This window comes from Artemia franciscana, chromosome 20, assembly GCF_032884065.1.
Source record: "Artemia franciscana chromosome 20, ASM3288406v1, whole genome shotgun sequence".
Taxonomy (NCBI): domain Eukaryota; kingdom Metazoa; phylum Arthropoda; class Branchiopoda; order Anostraca; family Artemiidae; genus Artemia; species Artemia franciscana.
Window position 1 is genome coordinate 26,403,499 of NC_088882.1, and position 23,716 is coordinate 26,427,214.

Consider the following 23,716-nt stretch of genomic DNA (forward strand, 5'->3'; position numbering starts at 1 on the left):
ATGCATGTTTTGATTTTGGCTCTCCGCAGATGAATAATTAAAACGAAATTTGCAATTTTTTTTTTTGCTAAATGGCTTTCTCATAGTTTAGATCGAATGGTTTTGAGAAAAAAAAGGAGCGGGGGAGGAGGCCTAGTTGCCCCCCGATTTTTTGTTACTTAAAAAGGCAACTAGAACTTTTAATTTTTTACGAATTTTTTTATTAGTAAAAGATATATGTAACTTACAAATTAGCTTACGTAGCGAACTTCTGTATTCTCATGTTTTTGTTACATATACAAAGGGGTTCACCCCCTCGTCAGAACCTCGTTCTTTACACTAAAGCTTAAATTTTGTTCCAATTTCTTAAGAATGACCCCTGAATCACAAAAGCCTTAGAATAAATAGTTGAAATTACTAACAATACTTTAGCTTTAAAAAGAGAGAAGTAATAGGAGGAGGTGAGTCCATCATATGCGTAATAATTTCTGTTCGTTTTAAATTTTAATGCTTCTCCTTACTTTCAGTTGAAAAAACTTTTTAATATTTATTTTTTCATTGCATATTTTAAATAATGCTAGATAATCCTGCGCTCCCTTCACGAAAATTTTCTTCCTCCATGACACATTCCTCCAAGAAAAGTTCCCCCAACATATCCCCCTCTTCTCAACTCCTCCCCCAACCTAAAAATCCCCCTGAAAACGTCTGTACACTTCCAAATAACCATTACTATATGTAAGCACTGGTCAAAGTTTGTAACTTGTGGCCCCTCCCACGGGGACTGTGGGGGAGTAAGTCTTCCCCAAAGACATAGTTATTGACTACGCTGAATAAAATTACTATCTCAAAATTTTGATCTGGTGACTTTGGGGAAATAATTAGCGTGGGAGGGGGCCTAGGTGCCCTCCAATTTTTTTGGTCACTTAAAAAGGCAACTAGAACTTTTAATTTTTTACGAATTTTTTTATTAGTAAAAGATATATGTAACTTACAAATTAGCTTACGTAGCGAACTTCTGTATTCTCATGTTTTTGTTACATATACAAAGGGGTTCACCCCCTCGTCAGAACCTCGTTCTTTACACTAAAGCTTAAATTTTGTTCCAATTTCTTAAGAATGACCCATGAATCACAAAAGCCGTAGAATAAATAGTTGAAATTACTAACAATACTTTAGCTTTAAAAAGAGAGAAGTAATAGGAGGAGGTGAGTCCATCATATGCGTAATAATTTCTGTTCGTTTTAAATTTTAATGCTTCTCCTTACTTTCAGTTGAAAAAACTTTTTCATATTATTTTTTCATTGCATATTTTAAATAATGCTAGATAATCCTGCGCTCCCTTCACGAAAATTTTCTTCCTCCATGACACATTCCTCCAAGGAAAGTTCCCCCAACATATCCCCCTCTTCTCAACTCCTCCCCCAACCTAAAAATCCCCCTGAAAACGTCTGTACACTTCCAAATAACCATTACTATATGTAAGCACTGGTCAAAGTTTGTAACTTGTGGCCCCTCCCACGGGGACTGTGGGGGAGTAAGTCTTCCCCAAAGACATAGTTATTGACTACGCTGAATAAAATTACTATCTCAAAATTTTGATCTGGTGACTTTGGGGAAAAAATTAGCGTGGGAGGGGGCCTAGGTGCCCTCCAATTTTTTTGGTCACTTAAAAAGGGCACTAGAACTTTTCATTTCCGTTAGAATGAGCCCTCTCGCAATATTCTAGGACCACTTGGTCGATACGAACATCCCTGGAAAAAAAAAAAACACGCATCCGTGATCTGCCTTCTGGCAAAAAATACAAAATTCCACATTTTTATAGATAGGAGCTTGAAACTTCTACAATAGGGTTCTCTGATACGCTGAATCTGATGGTGTGATTTTCGTTAAGATTCTTTGACTTTTAGGGGGTGTTTCCCCAATTTTCTAAAATAAGGCAAATTTTCTCAGGCTCGTAACTTTTGATGGGTAATACTAAACTTGATTAAAATTATATATTTAAAATCAGCATTAAAATGCGATTCTTTTGATGTAGCTATTGGCACCAAAATTCCATTTTTTAGAGTTTTGGTTACTATTGTAACCAAATTGTAGCATTTGTAGTATTATTTTATCAAACAGTTCGTTACCACGAACTGTTTGATAAAATAATACTAATAATAATAAAATAATAATTAAGGAGGGCCATAATACTCCACTTTATTGCCAGTAAGCTTTGATCAGAAGACATACGCTCAAGCTTCTGAAAAGAGTCCGGAGATTTTTTTTGTAATCTTCATTTACAAACGTGTGGTGAATGGTCGAACATCAAAGAATATCTGTATTGGCTTTAGTTAGGAAATATTCCTGTAGAAAAACTATATCATAATCAATCAGAAGATCTTTGTCTTTGCTTCTGTTAATATTAAGTAAAGCAAAGCGCAATTTATTGTTACTAGCAATCAATTCTTATCCTTGTTCAGAGTTTTTTTTTACACTGGGCATCCAAAACTATAGGAAACGTGATCACCCCCGCAATCAGCACAATTTGAGCTTGCAGTGCATGGATCGTCCTGTGTGTTAGAATGTCCAGCTACTCAAATTGAACACATCTAGTCTGTTGGGGAGAAAGGATAATTACCGACAACGTGGTTCGGCGATTGGCAGCGGTAGCAGCGGTAGATGTAATTTCTGGTAAGGTCTAATTCCAAAAAGCTTGTATCCCCAACGCAAACAATCACTCATAACTTTATTCAAGGCACCATGGTCAAGAAATTGGAGGAGGAGGGATGCGGAACTTCCGATTTTCATTGTTTCAACAAAACGGGGAATCATATTAATGAGCTCGGATTTTAGTACACAAGCAGGAATGTCACTCACAATACCGAATACTTTTCGATTAAGGACATGAGAGAACAGATTAAACCGAATAGTAGCAGTGGCAACGAGAGACTCGGCTGAGCCTTTATCTCGGGTATGAACTACTCATCTTTTCTTGAAGGGATTGGGTCTCAAACTTACGACACCGTCATGACCGTCCAGAATATCAAAGGTCTTTTCGCACTCAATAGAACCTATGATATCGGTAGGCGTTTTTTTTAGAATAGCAGCATAGGACTGTTTCTAAGAGACCGAACGCTCATGCACTGACGACGGAGAACATCCGATTTTTCATGCCAGGAAGGTTCTCACACACTCAGATAAACAGCGTAATTCTGACAAACAGGAATTTACACGGCTGCTCATAAGAATAATAAATTTATTAATTAAAATAATTATTAAATTAAAAACAATATTAATAAAAAATGTTAAAATAATAAGAATATTACGGCTGCGTAATAAGATTGGCAGGAATGAGAGGTACTTCACCAGGGTGACGGATAATAATATATTCTTTTTTTCTGAGAGTAGTAAAGTTTGCCTTACCTTATCTGGCTTACTGTAGGTAAAATCAACTTTGCCACCATTCAGAGAAACATTTACAACATCAGACTGGATGCCAAGTATACGAACAGACCCAAGCTTTAAATGTTCATCAAAGTAGCCAATTTTTTTGGGAGATATTTCAAGCGCAGACCCCGATGAAGAAAACTCGAGATAATTGTATTTTCCAGACATAAAAGAATCTAAAATAAATATAAATTGCAATTAAAAAAGAAGTACCGTCAAAACAACAAACATACCCAGATTCAGGCATTTGGAAATAACAACTTAAAAATAGAAAAAGTAAAGGATTATAAGTAGGAAAGCAAAGGGAGGGGAAGAGGAAAAAGCAAAAGAAGACAAATCCTGCCAATTAATCAAGTCTTATTTAATTAACATTAGCATATAGATATAATGTTAATATTACGCAGTTTTAGACATACCTTCTTCAGCCCTTGAGGAATAACCAAAATTTAAATGCTACCAATATTTTCGAACTAATGCTTTAGTCTTTTTTATTTAGCTTAATAATGCTTTAGTTATTTTTCCTATCGTTTTTGACCTGTTATTTTTCTGCAGTTCTACGGTTTTGACGTTTCAATTTAAGTCGACAATTTGGCTATTTTTCAAAAGTTGAGACTGAGATTTGCTTTGTCCATCCAATATATTTAAAAAATTTACTTTAGTGTTTCACTACCAAAAATTTCAGAAATTTAAGATATGGAAAAATACAAAAAGGGAAAATTTCCTATCTTGAAACTTCCTATATCCACTCTGAAACACGTACTTCTTACCTGTTTCTAGACATAATGACTCTTACACAGAAATCTCATCTGCTATTATCTAGTTGGTTTTTTAAGATTCAACATGTACATAATTTCTTTTTTGACCAGAATTTACTGTCCAAATATCAAAAACTAGATGTGTTAACCCATACAAACTACCTCTGGTGAAAAATGAAAGATCCAGTTTCAACCTCCGGTATATGATCCCATCAATAGCCAACAAATATTCATTAAATAAATTTGTTGAGTTACCCAAAGGATCTTTCAAGAGACGATTAAAAAGTTATATAATGGAATCTGCTTGCAAGAACGGTTGGTAAAATTTTTTTTTATTTATTTTATTTTGACCTCACTCCACTTACTCCACCTTAAATACTCTCATTAAAGATACTGTTTTTTTTTTATTGATGAAATAGTGGTTCATTTTTTGTTTGTTGTATCAATGAGGATTGTTAAATTTTGTTTATATGTCTTGCCCAGTAGTCGAGCTTGTCTCTCCATTTGGGCAAGTTGAAGATTTTGATGAATATGAATTTTTGAATAAATGAATCTGAATCTGAAACGGGTTCAGAGCATTCTCAGAGAAAAAAATGAGTAAAAATGAGCCATAATTCTGGCTCAAAGATTGGATAAACCCGCTGCTAATGAGTATCCGTCACATTTTTGGCGGAAGCAGTATCTTTTGTAAAATTGCACGTTTCGAACAGAACACAAACCTTAGATATAACTATATATGTATATAAAAGTATAATATCATATTATATTCATATAATAGGAAGATCTACAGGGATCTCCCACTCTGCAGAGAACATTTTTTAAACCAAATGTGAAGCTTTCAGTAATATTTGAGTAGCGAAATCGAGATTCAGCTGTCCAGGCTCGGTTACTGTTTTCTTCCAAACTATCTAAAGGGGCTTGCTATGAAAAGCAAGTTGACGGTGACGGTTGCAAAGCTTTCCACATTTCCAACACGTCCTAAATCAAAATAAGCGCTCCAGAAATGATTCTCGGATTTCATCGTAAAAAATTTCCATTTTTCCACCCAATATAATTTCCAATCGAACTGATCCCAAAAAGACACAATTAGAATACTAGCCCTTTCTTCCTGTCCCATTGACCTACCTATAGAGATTCCATCATCCCAATAGAGGCTACCACAGGCTTTTTGTTCTTCATCCAATGCAGCTATTAGCTCAAAGGGACTAAGTCGTGTACGCGCAGTTGTCACGTTTGGTGACTGAGTTGGGATAATACTCCCACCTGCAACAAGAATATTCTTGATTTAGGGGAAGAATAATAATGAAATCCTAGAAAAAACATAGGATGTCGATTTCCCTTTAAAGCAATAAAAAATATATAACAAAGGTAAGCCGACTAGTCACTATAAGTATTAGACCATTTACAGTTTAAATTAAAAGACGGAATTACTTTGATTGTGCTTTTCAAATCACGAAAAGACAATAGTTAAATAAACTTTTTTTTTCAAATAAAGCCATAGAGCAACTTCGTCGAAACTGAAAACGAAGTTTGATATTTTTATATAAGAGGCTACAGCCCCATCGACTCTACAATATCTTTTGGCGGGATTTTTTTGAAGTACAGTATATTAGGGTGCAAAATTTTTTTAATTTTTTCAACATATTTTTTTTTTAAATGAAAGGAAAGATCAACGTCGATAAAGCTGAAAACGAACATAAATCATTTTAATTATGAAGGACTAGAAACCCATGAACTCCACATTATTGTTTGATTAGTGCATTCCTGAATAATAAATCGTTATTTTGAAAAAAAAAATTGATGGGAGTTTCAAAATAGCCTGAAACCTCTCGAAACTGAAAATGGATTGAAAAATACACCATTACACCATTGAAATCGCCATTACCGAAAACCCGGTAACAGAAACTTGTTTATTAGTGCATTATAATAATAACAAATAGTATAAATAAATAGTAATAAAATAAATAGTGCATTAGCAATAATCAAAACCAAAAAACACATTTTATTCGATAATTTGAATAATAAGAGCGCAGAAATTCAATAAAATTTAGGATTCGGGAGAGGCCCCAGGGTCACCTCTCTTGCAAAAATCCAGGTTATGACGTCGGGCCCCAATAATACCCCGATTAAACGCATATTTGGTGTTGTCCTTTGAGAGCGTCATTCGGTTATTATGGTTTTAACCATTAAAATCCGTTAAATTCAACAACATAAGCAAAATAACTATTTTTTCCATATAAAAGCATAGAGCAACCTCGTCAAAACTGATAACAAACCTAAGTTATCTTTACTATGAGTAGCTACAGCCCTATAACTCCAAACTTTTGTTTAATTAACGAATTCTGGAAAGTACTTTAGGGTGCAAAATTGTTTCGTTTTTCTACAACCTGTTTTTCTTTTCAAATGAAAGCAGAGAGCAACGTCTTCACAACTGAAAACGACATAAATTATCTTAACTATGTGAGGGGCTATAACCCCTATCAGCCCCATACACTGTAATATCGTTGCTGATTAAGATTTTGCGGAAAGCATTTACAAGTTTAAAAAATATAGCTAGTTGGGGATTTCAAATATCTTATTTTATCGATAACTAAACAAAGCGTCTCAAATAAAAAAAAAAAAATTATTGCTTAAAGCAAATGAGCTACAGCGTAGGTAAAATATGGTGACAAAAAGGCTAAATTCTCGATTACGCTACACTCTTTTTAAGACATCTCTGACAACTACCAACAGAAAGCATTATTATTAGAGTAATATTTCTTTTTTAAAAATTAATTAAATGATTAATGATTATCAATATATACATAATTCGAAGGCAAGCTACAGTGAAACTCCATATATAGAAGCCTGCCATGCCCGTGTTCCTGGGGCCTCGCGGCGAAGTCGCCTGGCTCCCCGTACTATATATATAAATATATATATATATATATATATATATATATATATATATATATATATATATATATATATATATATATATATATATATATATATATATATATATATATAAGTTGTATGTATGTCCGTTACACTATTTTCTATAAAAAAAGGAAAAAAACTGAAAAAAATAAGAAACTAAAAAAAGAAAAACAAAAAGAAAAAACTAAAAATAAAAAAGAAAAAAAACTGAAAAAGAAAAACCAACAAAGGAGAAAAAAACTAAAAAATAAAGAAGAAAAAGAAAACTAAAAAAGACGAAAAAACTAAAAAAAACTTTAAAAGGAAAAAAATTAAAAAACTAAAAAGAAAAAAAAGGGATAAAAACTAAAAAAACTAAAAAAATGAAAAACTAAAAAAAAAGAGGAAAAAACTGAAATAGAATACAAATTTAAAAAAAAGAAGAAACTAAAAAAATAAAAACTAAAAACTAAAATAACAGAAAAACTGAAAAACATCAAAAATCTAAAAAAAGGAAAAAACAAAAAAGAAAAAAACTAAAAAAAACTAAAAAAAAGAAAAACTAAAAAAAGAAAAAGCTGAGAAAAGGAAAAAAAAGAAAAGAAAAGGAAAAAACTAAGCAAAATGGCAATCATTTAAAAAAAAATAAAAAAAAAGGTTTCAGTTCTTTTTCACTTTCTCTACCACTCTATCTTAATCATGTATTCAATAATCCTTTTTTTTAATAATAAGTGTTCAAAAAATTGAGGCTCTTTCAATTTTATTAAATTGTTTAAAATGTAAAAAACTGGTAATTGCACAAATATTTCAATATGTTTTGACAATGGATTAAAATAATTCGAAAACCTTAAAAAAGAAACCCAAAAGTTTAAGGTTTATTAGAAATTGTTGACCTTTAAAATGAATTTACGTAAACGAAGGCGTGTCGAGGAACCACGAGAGCAACGCGAAAGTATGCCAAGGAACCACAAGAACAACATGAAAACAGGCTTGAGGCTCAAAGAGAAATTACCGAAAACAATCATGCCGAGGAATCACAAGAACAACGTGAAAACAGGCTTGCGGCTCAAAGAGATAATGCCAAAAGAAAGCGTGCCGAAGAATCACAAGAACGACGTGAAAGCAGGCTTGCGGCTCAAAGAGATAATGTCAAAAGAAAGCGTGCCGAGGAATCACAAGAGCAACGTCAAAATTATCGCCTGTTATTCATGTACAGCCCAGTCGATGATTATACCTTGAGTAGATGTGTGCAAATCGGGACTATGTCTAAAATTTGTCCCTATTGCAAGGCCTTGAAATTTAATGGAGAAACAATGGGAATGCGTTGCGCCTCAGGAAAAGTTAAACTTCCTAAACTGGCTGCACCACCAGAGCCATTGAAGACTTTATGACGTTACAGACTGGGACACCGGGACACAAATGACGACCAGAACACAACTACAACAGGGACGCCGGAAGGGCAAAGGAAGGATATATAAATGACGACGGGGACACACGGAATATTCAATTAGCAATCACCATCAACAAAAATGCGGTATAGGTCTGAATACGGATTGTCTTCCCATGGACTATTTATATGTTGCATGTTCAAGAGTCGGTAAACTTGACAATCTATTTACAAGCACAGACAATGGGACAGCAAAGAATGTTATATATTCGCAGTTTTACGTAGTTAAAAACATATAAATATATATATATATATATATATATATATATATATATATATATATATATATATATATATATATATATATATATATATATATTCACAGGTGGGACACAGTGACACAACTACAATGGCGCGTAACGATTTAAGCGCGGGGGGTTGGGGGAGGGCGCGAAGCGCCACACCGACAGCTAGTATAATATATATATATATATATATATATATATATATATATATATATATATATATATATAGTGAGCAATAATTGTGTATTTATGCATGTTCTTGAAAACAGCTCCATTTTTTTTTTTGAAAATTTTTGTCTTGGGATATTCTCGCATAAAAGAACGATCTGGAAGGTCAAAAGTCTGAGAAAATTCGTCAAGACCCTTAATTTTTGTTTTGCAAATTACGTCATGTACTATGTTAGTACATAATATAACCATTTCTTGTGACAACATATAGGCATTTTCTTATACGATGCCATGTATAGTATAAATAAGACTGTTGAATCTCCAACGCATCAATTATTTGTATAATATAAGGTCTGTTGGAAGGCCCAAAAAACGAAAATCTTTACTTATGGTTACTATAAATGATGATTCTTTGGAACCAACCACTGAACTATCAAACGTGATAAGATGTGAAAATCGACAACCTGGACCATCAATTGTGACAACAACAATACGGGTAGCTAAAGCAAAGGCCATTGCTAAATTTTCTGGGGTAATCAAAATCCAAAAACGTGTCAAAAATGAAAAATTAAGAGATAAGATACGGGCGGTTAGAAGATCTGCAAAAACGACAATTAGAGCGTTTCAAAAATGAAATGAAGAGCAAAGACACGCACGAGTAGAAGACTTGCGACAACGAGCAAGTGAGTGAGTCAAAAATGAAAATGAAGAGAACCGACACAAGCGGTTAAAAGAAAAGCGGCGGCGTGTCAAAAATGAAAACGAAGAGCAAAGACACACGCAGTTAGAAGACATGCAACACCGAGCACGTGAGCGAGTCAGAAACGAAACTGAAGATAAAATACACACGCGGTTAGAAAAACAGCGGCGGAATGTCAAAAATGAAGAGCAAGGACACATGTCGTTAGAAGACATGCGACACCGAGAATGTGAGCAAGTCAAAACTGAAAATGAAAAGCAAAGACACACGCGGCTACTAGACATGGTACACCAAACATATGAGCGGGTCAATGAAAATAAACCTAATAGCGAGAATCAAAAAGTGCCAAATTGATAATGATAGCGATGATGATTGGGTTTGGGATTTTGCATAAGCTCATCAAAGCCTACCATACCTTTGTTAAAAAAAACAAAGGTTCAGCGATATGTATTTCATAATGAAGAAAGATAAGCCGAGGTAAAACGAACGAAACAAATTAAAATGATAGCGATGATTATTAGGTTTTGGATTTTGACATGAATAACGTCATCAATGCCTACTATTCTGTAAGTATTTTGTTGACCAGGGCGCAGTAATTTTTCTGAAATTTTACATACTGCCATTTTCCAGTGTGAAAAATTCATATAAGTGACATTACAAATTCTTCGAAGAGAAACTGGGGATTTTGCTCCACCTCCTTTAATGATGGAACTATGATTTCTCCCGTCTTTCGGAAAACCAAGATGAATTTACAGCAAGACACTCATAAAACAAGAGACTGCATCGGTATGTTCAATCAAGTACGAACTATCAGATACGACTAAAATTAGATTTATGTGTAATAAGCTATTTATCAATGTTTTCATTATCGCGGGTAAAAAAATTACTAAATGACTATAAACTAGCTTATAAAATAAATTGGTTTAGGGCCTTACTTAATTTTGAAAACATTTTTCATGCGAATGACATTGTAAATACTTGGGATAGTCACAATAAATTTTGCTGGAGATGAGTGTTTGTATAAAGTATTTTTAATTTGATTGTCGATAGTATAGAATAATTTGTCGGTATAAATACGCAAAATTGTTTTCCAGATAAAACTAAATTAAAGCTGTTTTACAAAATAAATTAAAAAACTGTCTTTCTTTTCACCGAGAACAGCTCAGTTCCCTGGTACTGTTCTTAATAATAATGTCTTTTTTTCCAGATGTGTTGCTCGCCGTGCCTGGACACATTTATGGTATACATACATATAGTATCTTTATCAAAATAAAAAAGGAAACCATTTTCTAAAATTGGTGAGGAAAATTACCCCTTATTGCAAGGCGAATCTTTCCGGAAGGAGATTCCAAATCCATGATTTCTTCTCCTTCTGACACAATTTTAAATGTTTCATAATCATACCATAGGCCCTTTGGAAAATAGGCAGTTACTACTTGTTCCAAAGGATCCAGGACAGGAATTATCATTAAGGAGCTACCCCATAGGAACTGGACGTCTATACCATACGTAGATCTGTCATCTGAAAGAGAACTGTAATCTGAAACTGAATAGACTGGCTTAATGCAGAACGATCATAGGCCAAGCAGTAGTTGAGGCTCATATGTCACCCGTTGGCTATTTTAGGGTATATTCACATATCTAGAGGTCTACACGTAGTAATTTAGATTTATTTCTTCACCCGATCGCTTATGAGCCTTGATTTCTGGATAACAAATTATATTTTGACTGCTTTTAAACAAAAGATATGGCTGAAAAGTTAATATTTAGTCCAGTTCTGAAGTTTTGAGCAGATTGTTGACAGATGGTACATTAATAAATCCGATCTACTCAGCTGCTGTGTGTTATTTTGATACAACTATACACGCCAAAATGACCCTTTACGGTGAGCTTTAAATCCTTTCTTTTTTTCCTATTATTTTTCTGCTCCCTCTTGTTGTTTCATGGCCGTTGTTTTGTTTATACAGCAAGTCATTTTTTGTTTACTTTTTCGTTTTTCCTTTAATACTCCGTCCTTTCCAAGATGTGGTGGGCGGGTTTTGAAATAATTAAACAGATATTAACAGCCTTCAGATAGCAACATTTATGGTAGTATTTCAAGCTCATAAAGAACCCACTGAAAATTTATCACTCTATTTAAAAATACTTTGAATATGCTCAGAATTGTAATATACATGACAGTAGTCTACTTCAGAATTATATACCACCTGTTAAGAATTTTGAGCTACATTCTTATATTTTCACTAAATCCGGAACATAGCTATTCTGAATGGAAGTTAGTTAGAAAGTAACGACTTTTCAGGCCCCTACATCATCCACATATAGTTTTTGGCTACATTCCAATAAAGCTTTGATGGAACTCACAAGTTATAGGTGTATCAATATTTTCGGCTCCTATACCAAGCACTGAGCATTATAGGCTATATTTAGATACTGTATAAGCAACATCCAGATTATTATTTATAGGCGAGACGGTATTTCAACCTCTTTAATCCTCAGCTTTATAGATTTTGAAGATACAAATTTACTCAGTTGATAGAAAATAGATTTTATTTTTAAAATTATGTTTTGCAAATTACAAAAGAACGTAGATTTGGCACTTTCCTTGAAAATGGACTATTAAACAGATCTATATGATGTTCCAGTGCCCTGCCGGTGTGCTTGACAAATCCGGTTTTCATTTAAAAAATTCAATTTCTTACTGCTTTAATGCATGAGAAGGGGACATACATAAAAGCTTGGTATATATAGAGCTTTCTATATCTAACAGCTTACTAAACATTCTTGTTGAGAGCCAAATGAAATATGAAAAAATACAGACTGAACCAATTAATAGAACATGCTGAGTTGAATAATTTAGACTCTGAATCTTAGATAAAGAAAAATTTTCATAAAAAAAAACAAATTACTAAAAGGGCTTTTGATTTTACCCCAACCTTTCTCTATTTTGATACTTTTTAAAAATATATACGTAACCAACAAAGATATTTCATTTCTTACCTCGTAGTGAAGAAAATGTGTAGAACAGTTAAAAGCGACGTTCATTTTGAAAAAGACCATTTTGCATTCACAAATACACTAAAAGCTCGATAGCTGAAATCAAACGAACAGTTGTACACAACAGGAAAGTCCCTTCAGTAATTTTTAACCTGGTTAGCAGGGTGCCAGGAAGCCACATCTTTTTTTTATTTTTTTATTTCTTATAATCACATCTTTTTTTTTAATTTTTATATTTTTTATAATCACGTCCTTTTTTTATTTTTTTATCTTTTATAATCACATCTTTTTTTTTATTTTTTTATTTTTTATAATCACATCTTTTTTTTATTTTTATATTTTTCATATTTTTTATAATCACATCTTTTTTTTTATTTTTATATTTTTTATAATTACATCTTTTTTTTTATTTTTATATTTTTTATAATCACATCTTTTTTTATTTTTATATTTTTTAGAATCACATCTTTTTTTTATTTTTATATTTTTCATATTTTTTATAATCACGTCTTTTTTTATTTTTTTATTTTTTATAATCACATCTTTTTTTTTATTTTTATATTTTTTATAATCACATCTTTTTTTTATTTTTATATTTTTCATATTTTTTATAATCACATCTTTTTTTATTTTTTTATTTTTTATAATCACATCTTTTTTTTATTTTTATATTTTTTGCATTTTTTATAATCACATCTTTTTTTTATTTTTATATTTTTTATAATCACATCTTTTTTTATTTTGATGATATTGGCCAGATTTAGCGCAACAAAGGTTCTGTTTCTTAAAAACTAGTAACTTGTTTAATAGTCTGCAGCAAAAATCATCAATTATTCATAGACCATATGATTCTGGTGTTCCAAACAAATGCTGTTCGATATTTTACTTTAACGATATTTTACTTTAACCTTTTTCCTTTCCCTCTATCCCTCATTCTCTTTATATTTATCTTTCTTGACTTTTCTTCTGAATTTACCAGTCCGGAGTACCCCAAAATTAGGAGAAAGAGAGTGGAATTAGCGTCTGAATCCGCACCCTGAAATGAGGATTTTCTTCTAATTTTAAGCTTATGCCTCTGGCATATGCAAATGCAGGGCATATTTTAGATATACCCTTTACTTTGTAACTATTTAAGGTTTTGCTTTTATTTAACAGATTAACTATCATTGAACACTAAACATTTAAAAATAACATAATTTTTTCTGGAATATTCTGTAGTTACGTTAGTAGTTACTTTCACTTTACGTTCGTAGCTATTCTAAAATAAATAAGAGTCAATACTGTTGTTGTTAAGAAAATCTATGATAATAATAGCATAGAGCGGTCTGACGATTTGATCCCTTTAGTTTACAAACTAATGACAATGACTCATGTCCAGAAAAAAAACTAATATATGTACAACTAATTCAATGCCAAATAATAGTCCTGTATTGAATTTGTTTATAAAGTATTACTGCTACTTCAGATTCACCACAATGTTCAAATGCGTAAGATAGGCGCATTGGTGTATATTCCTCTTTGAAAATGGTGGTGCATTGGTCTGTAAAAATATATGTATTTCATACAAAATGAAAGATTATTATAGACAATTGTTTGTAGGCTTGATTTGACTGAGCAATTCATTTGAGACAGAAATTACAGAATTTAATTGTTAAACACTAACTGCAAGGGGACGTATTAAGGTTATTGGGTGAATAATTTGCTATGATGGTTAGTGTCTAAAGCCCATAGAAGTCCATAATATTTAAAACCTAAAATATGCACTTAATTGGAGATACTTCAGATCCAAATGAAAAGGGTAAGGGTGATATAAAATGATTAAATATAAATATATCTGATTGATTAAATATAGTTAACCTAATTGTTCAATATGGGGAAGTTCTATTGTTTTTTACAAAGGTTTGAGAGTGGCTGATATTGTAAAGACCGCACTATGCTTTTCAGTTTACAAACAATTGATCAAGAAAAACGGGATTTAATTCCAACAAAGCAGTGAATAAAAAATAAAAGCAAAACAACTTATTTTCTATTTCATTTTTTTAAAATCTTTTAAAACTTTTATATCTTTGACCTTAAGGTTTTCTTGAAAATTATAAAAAAATTCAAAATACTCACGACCCACAGTCTTAAATCCTCTACATTATTAACATCTATCGAAAACTTATGAAACCCTGTCTTAATCTTTGAAGTTAGTTCTTCTATTGGTACTTTTTTAGGATTTAGTCTGAATTTTATACCTTTCTCAAGGATTTCCTTTTGTTCTTTGGTTACCACTCTTTTGCTTAAATAATTCCATCAGGGTCTGGGAAAAGTCAAATTTTGGTTTAATCTTTCCCTAGATAATCATAAAACATGTTCAAAAGAATTTTTGAAAATTGACTTTTTTTCTTTTTTTTATACACTGAAGGGGTTGTTGAGAGGAGTGAAACCCATGGTTTCACTATTGACATTCGCTTTGGTTTCATTCTAATGTTGTAACATCAGTACTGGAAGTTTGTTTCTAATGTGAGTTGTTCTTGTATTTTTTTTTCTTCGTGATTACTTGTTATTTTTTTGCGTTTTATTTTCTAGAAGCAAATTTTTTTTTTCATTCTTTCCTTTTTTCCGCTGAGAAAGGCTCCCGGACATGGGACCGAAATATACAGAATATTTTTTTTATTTAAAATGTTGTTTTGCATTTATTTTTTGTTTACTGCTTCGTTGAAATTAAAACCCGTTTTTCTAGATTAATTTTTGGCTGATATTTTAATTGACAAGTCTGGTCTCATTGAGTTAATCTGGAGCACAGAGCGGATGGCTCCTTACAGTGACAGTAGATGGCTGGAGCCGGGATCTCATAATTTTTGTATAATATAAAGATATACTCTTACATAATATATAGGACGTATCATCAATATTTTCATGGAATAGAATTTCATAGACCCAAACCTGGAAATTCGAAGAAGAGAGGCCGCGCGACTGTTTCTCCATACTGATTTGCTCTCCAGAACAAAGTATATAAATAAGGTAGCAAACTATATCTTATCAGTAGAGAGTTCTTGGCAGCTTCAACAACGTCAGGTCCAAGAGCTACAGGATCCTGATCCTACAAGGGAAATACCAACATCAAAATATTGTTCACTGATTTATTGCTATAAATGTCTTTTTTTTTCAAAGTAACTAAGAACAATTCATTCCCATTTTCTCTTTTTTTCATAACCCCTCCAACACTCGAGAAATAAATGTTTATGCAAACATCCGATCAGAAACATCCAGTCGGCAACAAGACAAAAGATTGACTAGGTGAGAGGGCACGACAGGTAGGACTTTAACCCCAAGTCTGAACAGCTGAAGTCATTAAAAACAAGCTAATGTTGCTCATCTTACCCCTCAACAAAGGTGAAAAATTGCTTTGGCAGGCTGCAAGTACCATCACTGCCTGGTTTTCAAAAAGGCCTTGCATACGGGCTGCATTAGACCTACGAATGAGTCTAGGTAAATAGAATAAAAAAGATAATAATAACAGATAGCCACAAATTTTCTCTCCTCTTATAGGGGCTCAATTTTCAATTCCAAATTCGATGTTTCTTCATAGATCCCAAATACACTAGCCAAACATAACGTTACATTTTCACATCGTTTTGGTTGGGATGCATCTATTTAGATTAACAAAAAACCGCTGCTTATTGTCGTCTCTTCATTTTTCATCCCAATGACGTCTCAACTGGTTACATACAGAGTAAAAAACTGACTAAACTTCAAATTTCGAAATTGAGATTTGTATAAAAGGAAAATCAAGAAATACGCAATAGCAATACACGACAATACGGACAATAGCGACACATCCTCAGAATACTACAACTGGCTCTCTTCAGTTTCATTGTTCCCTGGATAGAGGCACCATGGCTCTTTCTTTTCCCGAATAATATTCTACTTTGTTAAGGGAATCGTTTAAAAAGCTTAAGAAACTCTCAAATATATTAATCATATTCCTACCTCACATATTAAACGTGTAGCAACTTTACAGCCAGAAAAGAGTTGACTAAAATGACAATCTACATTTGAAGATTTGATAACGGTCATTTTGACAGAAAAATTTAAAAATCTTTACAAATACTATATAATCTAGTTGTTTGAACTCCTCCTCCTTTTTGGAAGTTTATGTGCACAAAAAGTCACTTTGTAATTAAATTCATCTATAATTCTCTAAATTTGTCATTAAAAGTGGGGGGGGGGGGTAATCCAGCAGAAATATTTATTTTCTTTAAACAGATATCTGTATGCATGAATATACATACAGAAATCACATACATTAGAATTAAATGCAAGACGAATTTACTTACTATAGTATCATCCGAATTATGATTCCTTGAAAAGGGATAGAAAGCGCCGAGTTCCATCCATCTCGTACATAAATCAGCCGTAGTGTTTTGTACAAAACCACAAATATCAGCACCAACCATGGGAATACCAAACATGTTAAAATTCAAAATGGCTAGAAAAAAAAAACACATAGGGAAAATCGGGGACGTAAGTAATAGAATGGGAGAATTCTGGCATATATCTCTTTTCTTGGCTGTGCAAAATTTCAAGACGATAGGAAATAAAAAAGATTTTATTTCGGTTATCAACAAGCACTAAATTCAATTAAACAGTACTGAAAACAACTTATGGATCATCAAATCTGGAGCTTCACAAGGATAAATCCTTAGATTGCTCTAAGCTGCAATTTAAGGTAATTACATAGAAATCAAGTACTTAAACAGGTTATAAGATTACAGGTAATTCTAGTGATTAGACTACAGTAATTTATAAGATTATAGTAATTACATAGATTATAGGTAATTGGTATAGCGACCAATTTTTGGAATCAATGATTATTTGCGTTACTAATTTGACTTACTTAATTTAGCGGTAATATAAATTATAATACACAGACGAAGTAACTATAACCGCACAAAATTGCATGAATTATCAACAGTTGTAATAATAAAGACCGGTCTCCCCGTGGGTCTGTTCCCTCTTTCCTTCAGATTTGAGATGATGTTTTGGAAGCAATCAACATCGTTCATGAGAGCTTGTCATTATGGATGACTTCAACATTAATTTGTGTGATCAGAGGAAATCCTTGTCCTTGGATTTTCTTTCAGCTATGCTTGCCTGTTTCATATTACTTTCTCCACGCATTCAACTCGCATAACTAGCCCCACTGCTTCTTTGCTTGATAGTTTTTTTGACATTGGTGCATAATCCTGTATTGATAAGTGATATCTCAAATCATTTTCCTGTTTTTATCATGTATGATTTCTCTTATTCCTTGCCTAGGAAGCAACAAGAAGCTGGTTACTCTTCTTTGAAATTTAATGATGAGGAGCTAACTCTTCAGGTTGTCGTCGGCGGGTGATTCGTGGAGTGGTTTTAAATCTTAATCTAATTTTGATTCTGTTTTTAATTCGATTTAAGATTCTTTGAAATAAATTATCTTGGACACCTTCTAGATGCATTCCAGTCAGATCCGCAATCGAAAAGAACAATCCGTTTGAATCCTAGGATTAACTCAGGACTCCACACTTACTGGAGCAAGACAATTTTCTTCGGAGGCTTAGATGTCCTCTAGATGTCTTCGGGCGATACTCAATTTCAATTTTTCAAAGCTTACAGAAGAGTTTACAATTCACTTTGCTAGAAGGCTATAACGTCATTTTATTATAATAAATTCTCTACGTGCGGTAATATATTAGGAAAACATGGCAAGTAATCAATCCTGTTATCTGACCACCTCATCTGCCTCCTTATGTCCCTTCAGGTATTTTGATCGACAGGCCAATCATCGTAGATGATAAGCTAGAAGTTCAAGGTATGTTTACTTCTTATTTTGCTAATATCGAGAAAACTACAGCCTTCTTCTGTAAGCCTTCTTCTTCTCTACCTGATTTTAGGTCTTATCTTGGACCACCTTATCTTAAATCAATAGCTTTGGAGCTTATGTCTGAAGGTAATATAGCCAGAATTGTCAATGATTTAAAAGAGGTTCTTTATTTTCTGGCCCAGACCGTATTCCAACTAAGGTTGTCAAGTTCATTCTTCCTGTCATAGTTTCTGCTGTCACGAGGCTTGTCAATCTTTTTTTTTTTTTGGAAATGGTGTTTCCCCAAGTGCTTTAAAGCGTGCTCATTTTATTTATATCTTTTTAAGGTAGTTCATGGAATAATCCTGCGAGTTATCGTCCCGTATCTCTCTTATCAATGTTTAGTAAAATTTTTGAAAAAGCTATGCTTTCTCGACTTCTTGATTTTCTTAATTCTAAACATTTTTTTTTGTCATTTTTAAGTTTGGTTTTAGGGAAAGGCACTTAACTGAGGATATATGTCCAACTCTTTTGAATCATTTACATTCAGCTCTTATCTCCAGTTTGATACCTGCTGCTTGTTTTCTTGATGTACGAAAAACATCCGACTCATTAAGGACGTTCGATACTATAAGTCCTATTTTGCGAGCATCTGCGTCGGCTGACAGTCTCAAAGACAATTGGCCCATTAGTAATTTAAGCAATACCATAGGGAGCTTCCGCGTCAATTTTGGTAAAAATTGAAAGGAAATCTTAAACGTGTCAATAGTTTGAAAAGCTAACAAGAGGCTAGTTTAAAACAAAGAAAACGTATAATCTATAACTATTTGTAAAGCAAAATGCTGTCTAATCAATGTAATAATGCGTATTACCAATAACAGCATAAATAACGTGCATCCTGTATTCGCCAAGACAGCAGTTAGCACAACAGAAAACTTCCAAAGGCGTCAAATTATTCAATGACACTTCTTTTGAGCTGATTTTTAATGTTTTTCAAGCAGGTATTCGAGAATATTTTTTGGGACTGCCCCTTCCTGAACTATAAAAAGGAAATTCTGTTCCATTATATAATAATAAAAATATAATAATAATAAAAGATTATAATATAATAATAATGAAAAAATTATGTTTTATAATGATGCAAGTTTCTTTAAATTCGAATATCTCTATCTCTGGAACAAAACAGGAGAAGTTAAATGTTTTTTCTAAGACATCTGGTAAAGTAGGAATCAGCTTTTAGTTTTCTGTCATTTATTCGGACCTCTTATCAGAGCTAGACAAGTCATGGCAAGACCACTCAATCAGTTTTGAATAGTTGGACCGCACAAACTAAAAAAGCTTTAATGGACGAGATAGGTATCGAAAAGCCATAACACACCAGATTCTTCTTTAGAAACTATCCCAAATTGGCATATGAGGGAGTGCTTATTCTCGATTTCTACCATATTTATCAGGTCGAGTCATCTCAGTTGATCCGCTCTTTTCTAACCCTTCTGAAATAGTGTTTGGCGTCCCGCAATCATCTGTGATTGGACCGATACTCTTTTTAATCTACATTAATATTCTCATAAATGCGATTAATAATTTAAAACCTACCACTTGCTATCGTCTTTGTAAACCAGCATCTGTGAATAACTGTGACAGGAGTTCGTGATTTACGGATATACTTATTGCTTTTACTGATGAAAGAACTCTTGACGCATAAAGAACAGTTCTGTTGCGTCAAAATAGCGACCTCTTGGCACAGCTGGTAGAGTTGAGTCTGATCTAGAACTCTGTTCAAAGATGATAGCCCTTTCTGAACGTTATTCAGTGGTTTGATATTAATTACCTCACCTCAAGTGATGGAAAGAAATTGCTTAATGAAAATCTTTCTTTTAAGCATAACACTAACCTGATCAAAATGAAAGCCTTCAAGAGTCTCGGGATCCTTAAAATCTCAAACACATATTTCCGAGGTCAATTCTTATGATCCTATTTTGCTGCCCAGTTCAGTCTTATGTTTTATATTGATCTGTTAATTGGATGTCAACTTTTCCCTCGTCACGGAGGCCACTTTCAAAACTTTATGATAAAGCAAAAAGATTCTAATAACGGACACTAGCCAATCCTTACTTAAACCCTTGCTTGATTTGAAATCTCTTCCTTTTCTATCTTGTGGTTCTTCCACTTTTTTTTTTAAGTTTCATGATCCTCTTCCTGCTGCCCTATGTACTAATATGTTTTATTTCTGATCAATCAACTGATCATCCCTGCACTTCCAACAGCTTACATACTCCTCATACTAAATGGTTGAAGATGACTTCAACCCTCTGACAGCTTGCAATATAATAAAATATCATACTACAACACGCTTCCAGAGTCTGCACTCGTTTGGTATCTTCAAAAATATGTTAGAGAATTTCTAGTTAATAATTAAGTTAAGTTAGTTAAGTTAAGTTCTAGTAATAGTTAAGTTAATAGTTCTAGTTAAGTTTTCCCCAGTTTTTCTTGGAGTTGATGAATTTCTTTTCTTGGTTGGATGTTTAATCATATTGGTGGAATCATGCGCTATTCCTCTGCCTAGCTTGTGATTCCGAAGATTGTTAAGGATGGAATTTATTTATATTTTTTTGTTGGTATTTTTTTTCTCCCTTGATCCTGAACCTCGAAGGGGAGATTATGTTGTAGTTGATTTTTGTATTTAGTTGTAAATTTATTTGAAAAGATTGAGTAAATTAATATTAGAAAATTATCAAATTGAGTAGATTACTAAATTGTTGGTAGCACACCAAGTTCATCCTTCTCAAAAACGACTTATAAATGTTTAAACTTTTTTTTTATCTCACCTTTCTGTTCGAGTTTAACTACTAGTTTCATAATTTTAAATACCGATGTTTCTGATTAACGCCTTTCTTTACATCATTTTATGAAAAAATAGGAACGTTAATACATATATCTCTTTGCCTAATTACTATTAAAAGTTTTAAGGAATTAATTTTCAGGGATGCAAAGTAAAATTTTCTGTTTGAAAAGGGGAGGCAGACAAAATACATTTCAGACCTTTTTTTTTTTTTTTTTTTTTTTTTTTTTTGACTGGTATAGTTTTAAAATTTAGGAACTGGTATAACATAACACTTAGTTGGCAAGAAGTCTTTGGTAAAGAGAAAGAACCTAATTAGACCGCAGACATTTGCGCAAAAAACATTTGTTCTCCAAGGAGATCAGATGGAGTTAGTTTAAATTACTTTTATAAGGAGTGAAGGAAAAATCCAGACTAATTTTTTAAACAATGTCTTCAAACAATGTCTTTTAAAGTCCCTTCAACTTTAAACGACTTAACTTCTACTTTTCAAACTCTTAACTTCTCAAATTCTATTTTTAATGGCAACGTATTGACTAAGCACGTTTTAAGCAGTATTTAGTATGAAAAATCTATTAACTGGCAATAGTACACGATAATTGCATAAAAGCTTAAATTTGCCAATTGATAGATTGAACACTTTAACCATTTGAAGATAGACTTTTGACATTTGACAAAATTGAAATTGAAAATGATACCCACCGAAAATTAAATTCACCACTTAAATGCTTTGACGAAGTTGAAACTAACAATAATTCACATCAAATATACCGTTTAAAGACTTCGAAACTTCGGAAATACACCTTTGACCTTGGCTAATAAAAAGTGACGCATCAAACATAAAACACTAAGACTTACCACTTATGGACTTTTTCATATCACCCCAGTCCGATCTAACATCTCCAGTCCAGTGTCCACCAAAATGTCCTTGACCCGGGTATGTTGACCTCGATATAATAAAAGGTCTTCTTTTCAAAACTTCAGTTAAAGCGAAGTTTGTAGCTATTGTTTCTGTAAATCCATAGAGATTGTGGACGTCATAATGGGCACCTAGAATATAAATTTAGAGTTAAAATACCAAAGGGTATAAATTATTTTAGCCCTTAGCACCCATGTCTGAGAAAGCTGGAAATTGTTGTTCAACATTGGCACATGTGCAATACTTATCAGTTATACATGAACACATTTATATATGTACACACCCACACAATGCCTATCACTCACATTTTCACAATTCTGTGGTATTTACAAAAACATACGACCTTTGCACGTAACAATGGCGGCATGTTAAGCCACAGTTTATGCCCTATATCTTACGTTGAATGATATAATAATTAATAATAATTTATTTGTTACCCGCTTGTTTTGACAATTTAAGCAGAGTAAAAACATTAAGGAAAGAAAAACAAGATAACATAAACAATACAATTAATACAGTCTAATCAAAGGGTGGTAAGGACCCAAGCGTCGACAGGCCTCAGCACCTAATCTAGCATAGAGTTTTTTTTATAAACAAAAATAATATCAGTCGCACAAAACTTTCTGATAATCTTCTGATTTCTATAAGAACGCGGCAGACACATTAGATATTTACAACAACGAAAATACAGAACTCTTATACCTTGCAAATCTTGATTATTAAAAAACGGGCGCAAACCGGAAAGAAACAATATAGAATGATCGCAATATGTAGAGTAAAGTCTGGATAAAGCCTTTCGTGAAAATCTGCCTCGGTTCGGGACAATTTTCGCGTACCCAATTTTAAGCTTACTTTTAATATCATTAAGCCCACAAGATCGAAAAGCCGATAAAGATGAACAAATACTAATACCAAGCCACCGAATCGAAGAAACGAGCTTAACTGAAAAATAACCACAATCAAGATCACTACTTTGATGCTTAGCATTAAAAACTAAATATTCACATTTTTCAGTATTAAGTTTCAGGCCAATTTCCTCAAAAGACTTAGAAACAAGCTGAGTCGACTTAACTAGGCTAGATTTAGTGCGGCTGATCAAAAGTAAATCATCTGCATATGCAATATACGAAATATTAGTTAGGCCTAAAAAACATGATGGATTAATACGTGGCAAAACAGAATAAAGACAAGCATTAAAAAGATAAGGGGATAAGACTCCTCCTTGCCTAATACCAAAACGGATGGGGATATTACCAACGTAGGTGTCACCTGACTTGAGTCGAACATATGAATTAGCATACCAAAAACGAAGAGTTGATATAATAGACACATTTGCACCAAGTTGGAGTAAAGAATACCAAAGTTGGCTATGGCATATTGAATCAAAAGCTTTTGTAACATCGAGTGCACAAAAATGAACCTCAAAACCATTTTTATGCGCTTCAAGCAATAGCGAAACTATAGCACGATGAGCATGTTGGCATCCTATATACGGCTTGAAGCCAAACTG

General features: G+C 32.9%; 1 protein-coding gene across 1 annotated transcript in view; it reads right to left on the reverse strand.

Moving 5' to 3' along the window:
* Positions 1-3,384: 3,384 nt before the first annotated feature.
* Positions 3,385-23,716, reverse strand: part of LOC136039966 (lysosomal alpha-glucosidase-like) — a gene marked incomplete at its 3' end in the record, with an annotated part of 92,772 nt that continues 72,440 nt past the window's right edge. The window contains 6 exon segments of the mRNA XM_065724002.1: positions 3,385-3,584; positions 5,289-5,426; positions 10,934-11,143; positions 15,547-15,703; positions 16,941-17,092; positions 22,146-22,337. Coding sequence (XP_065580074.1) covers positions 3,385-3,584; positions 5,289-5,426; positions 10,934-11,143; positions 15,547-15,703; positions 16,941-17,092; positions 22,146-22,337 — 1,049 coding nt within the window.